General features: G+C 68.7%; 2 protein-coding genes across 2 annotated transcripts; one reads left to right on the top strand and one right to left on the bottom strand.

Annotated features, from left to right (window-relative positions):
- Positions 1 to 351: 351 nt before the first annotated feature.
- On the bottom strand, positions 352 to 8,368 carry MNEG_10146 (flagellar associated protein; the record flags this gene model as incomplete). The annotated part of the gene is made up of 18 exons (XM_014041383.1): positions 352 to 609; positions 750 to 1,180; positions 1,368 to 1,950; positions 2,353 to 2,470; positions 2,639 to 2,667; positions 2,874 to 2,978; positions 3,274 to 3,400; positions 3,645 to 3,782; positions 4,311 to 4,375; positions 4,715 to 4,875; positions 5,401 to 5,541; positions 5,850 to 6,078; positions 6,498 to 6,878; positions 7,091 to 7,249; positions 7,425 to 7,475; positions 7,902 to 7,934; positions 8,108 to 8,228; positions 8,358 to 8,368. Coding segments are annotated over 18 exons (3,141 nt in total), but the record flags the coding sequence as incomplete, so codon positions are not given.
- A 995-nt stretch (positions 8,369 to 9,363) lies between these two features.
- On the top strand, positions 9,364 to 9,910 carry MNEG_10145 (hypothetical protein; the record flags this gene model as incomplete). Its single annotated transcript, XM_014041382.1, has 2 exons — positions 9,364 to 9,579; positions 9,839 to 9,910. The coding sequence occupies 2 exons, from the start codon at positions 9,364 to 9,366 to the stop codon at positions 9,908 to 9,910; spliced, it is 288 nt and encodes a 95-aa protein (XP_013896836.1).
- Positions 9,911 to 10,092: the final 182 nt, after the last annotated feature.

Here is a 10,092-nt window from a genome sequence, read left to right as displayed (position 1 = left end):
GTCGGCGCGCCCCGCCAGCGCCGCCATGCGCGCCGCGGCGGCGTGGCGCGCGGCGGCGGCGCGGCGGACCTGGATTTGGGTGGCCAGGTCCTGAGCCTCCGGGCGCAGCAGCGCCAGCAGCGCCTGGGTGGGAACGGACGGGTGCCCCGGGTGCACGGCGGCGGGGCGTCACCGGCGACGAGCGGCTTGGCGCGCTCCAAGGTGTGTGCTTGCCCACTAAGTTTAAAGGGCAGGGCCGGTTCAACGGGCGCGCGGCGGTCGCTGCTGTCGGAAGCTCCGTGCCGCCTTTGAAATGAGGCTGGCCTCGCGCTGGCGCCTTGCCTGCACGTGCATAACCTGCACTCCACGCACCTGCCCGTGCTGCATCTCCGCAACGGCCAGCCAGAACCACGTCTCCCGCGCGACATGCGGCGGCGGCGGCGCCGCCGCCGCGGCCCCGAGCGCCTCGAGGGCGCCCGGCGCCCGGAGCTCGGGCGGCAGCGCCCCGCGCGCGCAGTCGCGGGCGTGGGGCCAGCAGCGCTGCGCGGCGGCCGCGCGGGAGAGGCGCGCCCAAAGTTCTGCGTCGGCCGCAGGCAGCTGCGACACCTGAGTCATCGCCGCGCGGACGGCCTGTGGGCGGCGGATCGGGGCAGGTTGCAGTTTCAAGGACACGGTTCTATGCATGGGGACAACATCATTTGCATGCACACGTATGAATCAGCTTGCTGGGGTGCGGCTAGAGATGCGGCGAGGTAACATTCCCAAGCAACACAGGCGGCTGGGCTCGCCTGCTCAGTCTTGGCCTGGCCCGCTGCGTCCGCCGGCGCCGGCGATGCTGTCAGCGCCTCTATCGCAGACAGCACCTTGGCAGACAGCTCCAGGGCAGGAGGGGCCCCAGGCGGCAGCAGCAGCGGCGCGGGCGCGGCCCCGCCGCCGCCTGCTGCAGCAGCGGCGGCGGCGGCAGAGGCGGCGGCCGCCGCCGCCGGACCGGCCGGCGCCGCGTCTGCGGCGCCGGCGGCCGCCCACAACTGCTGCAGGCGGGCGAAGGCGCGCAGCAGCGACTGCGGCTGCGGCGCGCCGGCTGCGGCGCCGCGCGCGAGCGCCTCTTGGCAGGTGGCGGCGGCGGATGACATCAGCACCGACAGTGCCTTCGGCTGGTCGGGGGAGGCGAGGCGCTTCAGCCCCTCGGGGCCGGCGGCCGCTGCGATGGATCGGAAGGCGCAGGGGCGACGCGGCAGTTCGGGTGCGAATTTCAGGGGAACAGCATATCTGCAGACCCGAAAGCGGCCGGCGGCGGCATACGTTGTATATCACACGCTACATGCACGTGTCGCACAGTGCCCAGCCACGTATCGAGGGGTGCAGCGGTTGGTATGTAATTGCCTCACCGGCTTTGTGGCGTGCCTGCTGCAGGTCGCAGAACCAGGGCGTCAACCCCTGCCTGAACGCCAGCTGCCGCGCCCCGCCGTCGCCGCCCCCTGCCGCTGCCACCACGGCCGCGGCCACGGCCGCGAGCGCGGAGCCCGGGCGGGGCGCGGGGGACGACGCCCTTGAGGTCTCAGACGCGGCGGGTGCGGGCGGCGCCGGCCTCAACATCTGCAGCAACGCCACGTGCTCCGCCCCGTTTGCCACCGCCTCTGCGAGCTTCGCGGCCAGCTCCCATCGCCTCCCGGCCGCCTGCGCCGGCTGGCCGCCTGCCGGCTGCGCGGCGCCCGCCCCCGCCGCCGGCTGCTGCTGCTGTTGCTGTTGCTGCGCGCCCGACGACCCCCCAGGCGGCGGGGGCGGCCCCGGGCCCGCCGCCGCGGCGGGCTGGAGGAGCAGCTGCAGCGCCGGCAGCAGGACGGGCAGCGCCTCCGCGTGGCGGCGGCGCTGCAGCAGGGGCAGGTAGGCGTTCCAGGCCAGCGCCGCGCTGTTGGCCAGACGCCATGGCTCCTGAGCTTCCGCGGCGGCGCGCATGCTCTCCAATATGCCCTGCGGGCCGCGGGCCGCGGGGCGCGGGTTGGATGTGACGACTTGGGGGTTGCAGTTTGAGCGGTACGGTTGTGCGGCTTGCAGTCTAAGGGTTGGTTCCTGGCTTGGGGGTTATGCCGGCTGGAGGGGGCCCGGGCGCAGCCAAGGCGGGGAGGCTGGTTGCCGGATGTGAGCGTCCGCATTTGTTGCGCGAGCAGCCCTGCGGGTGAGCTCCAGGAGAATGAAGACAGGGCGCTACCAAATACGAGCATGTGATACGCGTCCGCCATGCAACACACGTGCTTGCATGCACACGGCCTGTGCTGCAGTGAGAGAAGGCAACCAGCCGCCACGCACGAAGCCACGTCAGCGTGTTCCGGAAAACTCTAAAAAAAAGGGCTCCGCGCCGCAGCGGCGGCTCACGTCTGCCACCCGCCTCTGCAGCTGCTCGGCAGTTGTGGGCGGCACCCTGATGCCGTCCTCCACATCAACCTTGCCGGCAGACGGGTCCGCCGGCGGCACCACCTCCGCCTGGAGCTTCCTGGGGGCAGCAGCAGCGCAGCCCGTCCACCAGCAATCAGGTGAGGGTCGCAAAGGCGCCCCGCTGCCGCGCGCTTCCGGAGCCGTGTGGGCTCGGCACAGTTTTGGTCTCCCCCCCCCCCTTCCCAGCAAGCTGGGCGGCTCGTCTCGCCTTAGGGCCGCCAGGCACGCCTCGACCTCCAACGCGGCAATCTCGGCCTGCGACCGGCGGCGGAGCGCGCGAGTTGCGGCGTGAGTCTGCCAAATGCCTGGCAAAAGGGCCTCAGGACACACCGCAATGCAATTATGCGCATGCATCGGCACCCGTCGCCAACATCTAGACGTCAGAAGAGGGAGGCGTACAAGCAGGGAGAGTTTCCCGGTTGGCGGACGAGCGCGTCCAAGGTTGTGAGAGCCCCGCCCACCTGCAGCGCCGTCATGCGGCGGTCAACCTCGGGGGCCCAGCGCGCCGCCAGCACAAACGGCGCCGCGTCGAGGACGACGGCCTCGAGCCGCGCCGCCCACGCCACCTGCGGTGGGCGCAGGCCGGGGCGGGCAGGTGGGCGCGGGGAGGGGCGGCGTCAGCCGGGGGCATGTGTTGCGGCGGTGCCTGGCGGGCCAAGGCACCGCGCTGCATGCGTGGCTGTGAGTTTCGCTGCATATGCATAACAGCTGTTCCACCAGGCCAAGCAGGGTCATTAGGGCTGCCGTCATGGTTTGTCACACGGAAAGATCTTGGTTGCCAGCCAGTCAGATATCAGATCGATAATCAATGAAGGCATTCGGCTGCACGACGCATGCAACCAATCAGCTTGAGAAGCTCACCCTCACGACTTCCGCCCATATGCTCGCGCGCGTGCGCGCTGTGACCTGCGCAGGCGCCCGCTCCGCGGGCGGTACAGACGCGTCGGGCGGCGCGAGCTGCGGGAGGGAGGAGAGCTGGGCGATTGCCCTGCGGTGCGGGGCCAGGCGGGCGGCGTCCGCCGAGGTGCCCTTCGGGGAAGTTCCGTGCTCGACTGATTCATCGTCCTGGCTGCCCCAATGCAGCCCTAATGCCAATGGTTGTAAGGACAAAGGGTGATGACGCAGCCTTGGTCCATGCATCAACGGCGGCCTCAGGCTCCAGACATCACGGCGGCCAAGCAACGGACCAGCCTTACTGCGTCACGTGTCAATGAAACAACGCCGTCCCTCACTTTGACAGGTACTCGGCGCGCAGGGCGGGGCTGTCGCTGCCGCGCGCGCGCTCCAGCGCCGCGAGGGCCGCATCTTCGAGGCCGCCAGACTCAAAGCCTGCGCGCACGCGGAACGCGCGGTCCAGGGGCGCCAGCTGCCTGTGTGTGTGTGTGTGTGTGTGTGTGTGTCTGTGTGTGTGTGTGTGTGTGCGTGCGTGTGTGCGTAGAGGGGGGTGCATTGATGACACTGTCGCATCTTGGCCCCTGATGTCGCGTGCATGATCCGTTGGGTTCCCAGGCTGTCCGCCCTGCTGGGGGGACGGCCTGGCGGGCCGGCCCAGCCCACAGCGTGAGAGCGTTGATCATGCAGCATCGGTCACCAAGCAGCACACTGTTCCTGGACTACAGAGCAGCCAAAGACACTCAGAAACCGCCCAAGCGTGCAGCGGGTAAGCACCACATGTGGCTGTACAGCAGCTTGGCTGTACAGAGGCTTGGACCAGCACAGGCGCGCCACTGTCCAGGAGACTACTGCAAGGCACGCGGCCGTCCCGGCCTCGCGGCTCCGGCCCCAAGTTGTCTGGCCCTCTGAAAGAGAGCAGTGCACGCCCTGCTGAGACGCCACGCGTGGAAGCGGGGCCCCGCTCGAGCCCCGCTCGCCTGTCCAGGGGGCGCTCATGGCCGGACTGCGCCCGCTCTTCCGCCGCAGCCGCGTAGTCCAGGGCCAGCGCCTGGTGGACCTCCTTGGCCGCCTGGAGCGAGGCCACGTGGGGAGGCGAGGTGGCACACGTGCCCGGGTTTTGGGGGCCGGGGGCGGCCTGCTTACGGAAAGGCGGCCTGCAACTCGAAGATTTTCAAAGCTGACCAACGTATGTGCCGTATCACAGACGTGCTGCCTGCAAACGCGGCCGCCGCCTGCCACCATCCGTGATTCTGACTAACCCCGCGAGCGCGGTCGCATCGATGCAGCGCTGCTTTGACAATCCGTCATTCCCCCTCCCGCCCACACACGACTAAACGCACTCCCCTGCAGCTCCCAGGGAGAGCTCTGTCACCCAAAGTCAACAGAGTGTCTGGAAGGTGCACCGCACCTTGACCAGCGCGTCGTCGTCCGCCTCACACTTTCCGAGCTCCAGGTGCAGCTGCGCCCTCAGGCGCCCCAGCGGCGACGCGACGGCCTCGAGCGCCCTGGCGGCGCTCGCGAAGCAGCGCTTGACGCGGCGGCGCGTGTTGGGCTGCAGCAGCGGCAGACCTGCGTGGGTCCGGGCTTTCGTCAGGTGAGCACGCAAGCCGCACCACCCTTGATCAGCCCTCGCGGTGAAGGCGTGTCGGGTCACCCGAGCCGAGCACGGTGCTCGCCGCAGCCCGCGCTTGAGACGTAGCAAGCGAGTGCATCGCCAGCCGCCACATCAGCCAAGCCAGCTGTCATTCTGGACATCTCAGCCCAAACAGCAAGAGGCAGGCGACAGCCCCATTGCATTGCCAGCTCTTTAGCCCCCATGTATCGTGAACATTGTTGCACTGCTCGCTCCGTGACCCCACGTCCCCAATGGGCCACCTCCAAACCGGCCCCTTCCCCGAGCCATCCCTCCCAGCAGTTGCGCCCCTTGCCTACACCCGTACGTGTGGTTTGCCATCACCCGACCCGCGCGCGAACCCATCGCAGCCCCCCAGCCGCGCAACCACCCCTGGACGCGCAGCACAGCGCCCGGCCGGCCACGCGCGCTCGAAGCGCCCTCCGCCACGATCTTTCCATCTGTCCACACAGCCCGCCCACCCGCATTCCACGCGAGCTTGGAGGCGTAGTGGATGCCCTCTGCATCCCTCAGCCTCAGGAACGCGCCCAGCACATCCTCCAGGGCCTCCAGTACAGCCGCGTGCGCGTCCGCCGCGCGCCGCACGGGCACGGGGTCGGAGGCTGCGGCGGCGGGTGCGGGGCGGGGCGGGGCAGCGCGGGGCGGGGCGGGGCGGGGCGCGTGCCTGACTTGGCTTGCAGAGACAGCCAAGACCGGCGATCCCCAGAATGGACGGGACTGCCGCGTGCTGGTCCGTATGCAAATCTAGCACAAAAGAGGTCGAATGCATAAGGAAAACAGGATCATCTGCAGTGCACCATCTTGCCGTCAAGAGCCGTGAGCGCCGCCAGCTCTCTTGCGCTTGCCGCAGTCAACCCCAATTGCCCGCACACACTGTGCGCCGCCCGCCAGACCGCTGCCCCGGCCGCACCTTTGTCTGTTGGTGGCGCCACCCCCTCCGGCGCCCTCGCCGCCGCCAGTGCCAGCGCCGCTCGTGCAAGGTCCGCCCACGCCCTCGGCCCCAGGTCTGGCGCCGCTGACGCGCGCGCCGCGCACGCCTCGGCGAGCGGCGCCGCGCCGCAGCAGGCGGCGGCCCACGCGATACGGGCCACCACCCCGAGGTTGACCCCCCTTGTCGTCCCCTGGGGCCGCGGGTCGACCTGCGGGCGTCAGGGCAGAGGCAAGGATGTGCGGCAAGCCGCGGTTTGGCGGCGACGAGGGGCTCTTCGTGCGCGCAGCGAGGCGCCGCCCGCCTCATGCTGCGTGGGAGTGTGCCGCTAGGCCCGTTCGGCCCACGAAGCCGGCAGCGCACAGCAGGAAGCGGTGAGGCAGCAAGGATTTGCGATGCACCGCTTTCTGTTGGGCCAGGCAAGCGGCCGTGCGGGCGGGAACGGCTGGTGCGTTCATCCCAGGCGGCGCTGCGCACGCGCGGGCTCCATCCCGGCTGGCCACGGACCAACTTCTGGCCGTCACTGAGCCAGCAGCGCCCGCTACCCAGCGAGCCTGACGAGGACTGCTGATTTGCTCTTTTCTGAAGAGCGCAAGCAAGCCGCGCCGCGCGCACAACCCCGGCCCTCACCCGCGCCCAGGCGTCCTTGAGCTGCTGCGCCGCCACCGTCACGTCCGGCCGTGATGACATCACCCATTGAAAGGAAGCCACTGCGCTATCTTTCTCAGCCTGAGTCACGTGCACAGCAGCGGCTGCCGACTCCGCCGCCGCCGCCGCCGCTGCGGCGGCGGGGCCGCCCTTCCCGCCTTTGCGCCCCGCCGCCGCTGCGTTTGCAGCCGGCGCCGCGGCCGCGGTCGTGGCGCCGGCCGAGGCACCCGGCGCTGGCGCTTTCGCAAGGGGCGGCGGCACGCTGGCGGCGGGCGCGCCCTTGCCGCCGGGGCCAGGCTTGCCCGCGGGGGTGGCTTTGGCTGCCGTGCAGGTGATGTGCATCGAGAGGCGCGCCACCTCTTGCTGCGCAGGGCAGCAAGTAATGGTGAGCGTACCAATCCACAGGCTTGGATTCACCCAGCACAGGCTTGGGGACTGATCATATTCAGCACCACACATCGCGATCAAAAGCATCACCCCGGTCGCTGCTCCTGAACGCTGCGTCAGGGACACGCCAACAGGCAGCTTCTGAGAAGCTTCCACCTCGAATGCAGGGAGCCGCCGGCGGCCCTTACCCTGCTCTCAAGGCCGCATCTGTTCGCCAGGTCTTGGGCCCGCCCCAGCACCCGGCCCGCCTCGTCAGCGCGCCCACATTCGGCTTGGCACATGGCCAGGGCCATCAACTGCCGCACGCGCCACTCGGGCGGGGCCGCGTCCCCTGCTTTTTCCAGCGCCTGTGCCGCGCGCATGGCAGCGGCTGCCTCTCCTTGGCAATCGCGGCGGTGCGGCGCGGCTCGCTTGGCGCCCCCCTTGCACAAGAGCGCACGCACCCCTCCAACCAGCGTGACCGGCACACCTCATCCCTTCCACACTAGGCCTGCTGCGCAGCGTCCCACCAGCCTCACCCACCTGGCACACGGCGCCCTGGCTGGCCAGCAGGTGCGCCCTGGCGCCGTCGCGCTGCAGCGCGCGCGCCGCGTGGTGGTGGTGCACGCTCCCATTGTATACAAGGAACGACCACCTGACAGGGTGGACATGGGGCATGCATGTTGGCAGGCCATGCGTGGGGCGAGAGTGCAAGGCGGCCCGCGCAGCCGGGCTGAGGGGCCCCAAGCGCATGACAATTGATTGTCAAAGGGCGCTTGCAGGGTGGTGCTCGTGCGCATGCGGAGCACCGCATGTGCACGCATGCGTGTGTCCATGTTCCCGTGTGTGTCTGCATGTGTGCGCGCACGCGCATGCATGCGTGTGGCGTACAGTATGCGGCGTATGTGCATGCATGCGTGCATGTTTTCAAGCAGTCGGCATCGTGCGGGGCTCCATGCGTTCATCATCTCGCCTGGGGTCTGCTGCGGCAATGTCCACGCCCTGCATGATGAGGCCCACCGCCTCCAGAGTGGCGTCCACCAGCGCTCGGCCCTGGGGAGGGGGAGCAGGGCAGCAATGACAAGCGCTGACGCGCTTCGCCCTGCCGCATGCGACAGCTGCACGCGACCTCAATCCCTTGCAACAGGGCGCGCCAGGGTTGCGGCTTGCGTATGCGCCGTAGGGGCCTCCGGGGCCGGGTGCGTGGGAGCGGGGCCGGGCCGCACCTTCAAGGCAGACGCCTGCTGCGCCACCAGCTGGCCGGCCGCGTACAGGGCGCGCACTGCGAACTGGTCCTGCGGGAGCCCTGCCCCGGCACCCGCTTCGCCCAGCGCGTCGTCGCGGCACCTGCACCCCGAGGAAGCAGCAGGCTCAGACGCACGCTGACGGCCCGCCCGCCGCGCGGCTGGCTGCATCGCAGCTGCAGCGCAAGCTTCGCCCCGCCGCTGCCCTTGAGGGCGGTGGAGGCGCCCCTACACCGGCGACATGGATCCTGTCTGTGGGTCGCCGCTCCCCCCGCCCCCCCCAGTGACTATTGTAGCGCCCAACGCACGCATGGCAGCGCGGCGCACCCCCGCGCATCTTGGAAGTAGCATCGCAGGGACGCTTTCGCGGTGTCCAGGCGCCCGGCCTGCCCGGCGGTTCATTGTAAGCGCACATGAGTTGTGAGGCGCGCTAGTTTGAGCACAGCGCCAGCCGCTTTTTGTGCGCCATGCGGCAGGCTGTCTTGCAGGTTTTGAGACATTATTGGTGACACGACAACTTTGAGTGCGTCTCACCTTGATGCATGCCTCTGCGCAGGTGACCAGTGCCTCAAGTCCGCCACGAGGCGCCGCCCGACTGCTAGAGTTGGATCGGTGCTGCAGCAGGAGGGCGGCGGCCTGGCCGAGTGCGGCGCTGTCCCCGCTCCGAAGAGATGCTTGTATAATTTCGAAGGACATTTTCAAATGCTTAAGTGATATGCATCGCACCCGATCGAGGGGGAATCATCGTATTACTATTAGAAAGATCACGCGCCACTGGCAGACCCCTTGAAAGATTTTGACATCAATAATGTATGATTTTCTCATGTTCCGGTCTGTGCTTGTTTCCACCCGCGGCTCCGAGATCAGAACGGAGTCATAGACCAAGCTTTTGACTTTCTTTTGACTACTGCACCACCCTGGCACCACCCGCTATGTCAGACGCCACGTTGCGTATGTTAAGAGTCTGGATGATAGTTTTCGATGTGTATGTCACCCACGCTTCTGGCAATTGAAACGCAAATCTGATACAGTGTTGCCGAATCCCGCCAAAACTTGCCAAGGGCATGGCGGCTGCTTACAACTCGACAAAGGTTCTCCATCGTGGCAGGTGTAGCACGGTGTTCCTCACAGACGCCTGCGGCCCTTGCTCGGGATGGGGATTCGATCCGGGATGCCCGGGCTTGCCTCACGGCTCCCAGCGTTCAAAGCTGGTTACAAAAGTCTACCACAAGGCCGCCATGCAGCAGAGGCACCACCTCAACGTCGCGCGCGAGGTCGCGATCCTGACCTGGCTGCGGGCGCTGCGCCTGCCCGGCGTCGTGCGCCTGCTGGGCACCAGCGAGTGCTCCAACAACGTGTACCTCACGTTCGAGGCCTGCGAGGGCGGCGACCTGTTCACGCGCATGCGCGGCGGCGGCTGCCTCGGGCGAGGGGAGGCGGCAATATGCCAGGAGGTGGGCGGCCGGCGCGCCCGCGCCGCATGCGCCGCGTCGCCCAAATCCGGGTCTCTGCCGCGTCCCGCGTCCCCGAACGCCATACATGAGCCGCCCCGCTGCAGTGCTGCGGCCCCGCTTTCGACCGGGCCCGCGGGCCCGGGGCTGCGCCGGGCAGCGGCAGCGGCGAGCGCACGAAGCCTGCGGCGAATTGTGATTGCGAGCAGCTCACTCTCGCCGGCCGCGCCCCCCACTGCTGCGGCCCCCGCGCCCCTCCCAGGTCATTGGGCCGCTGCTGAGCGTGCTGGCGGATCTCCATAGCCTCAACATCGTCCACAGGGACATCAAGTAAGTTGACCCCTGCACATGTGCGCCGTCGCACGCACGCGTGCGCAGACGCACGCACACGCGCATGAGCGCGCGCGCGCGCACACACACACACACACACACACACACACACACACACACACACACACACATATGCAACTCCCCACGCACAACTCCCTCAGCTTCTGCGGGCAGCCCCTGCACACC

The sequence above is a fragment of the Monoraphidium neglectum genome, assembly GCF_000611645.1.
Source record: "Monoraphidium neglectum strain SAG 48.87 unplaced genomic scaffold scaffold02199, whole genome shotgun sequence".
Classification (NCBI taxonomy): Eukaryota; Viridiplantae; Chlorophyta; class Chlorophyceae; order Sphaeropleales; family Selenastraceae; genus Monoraphidium; species Monoraphidium neglectum.
Note: the sequence above shows the minus strand (reverse complement) of the source record. Positions and strands in the feature narration are given on the sequence as shown.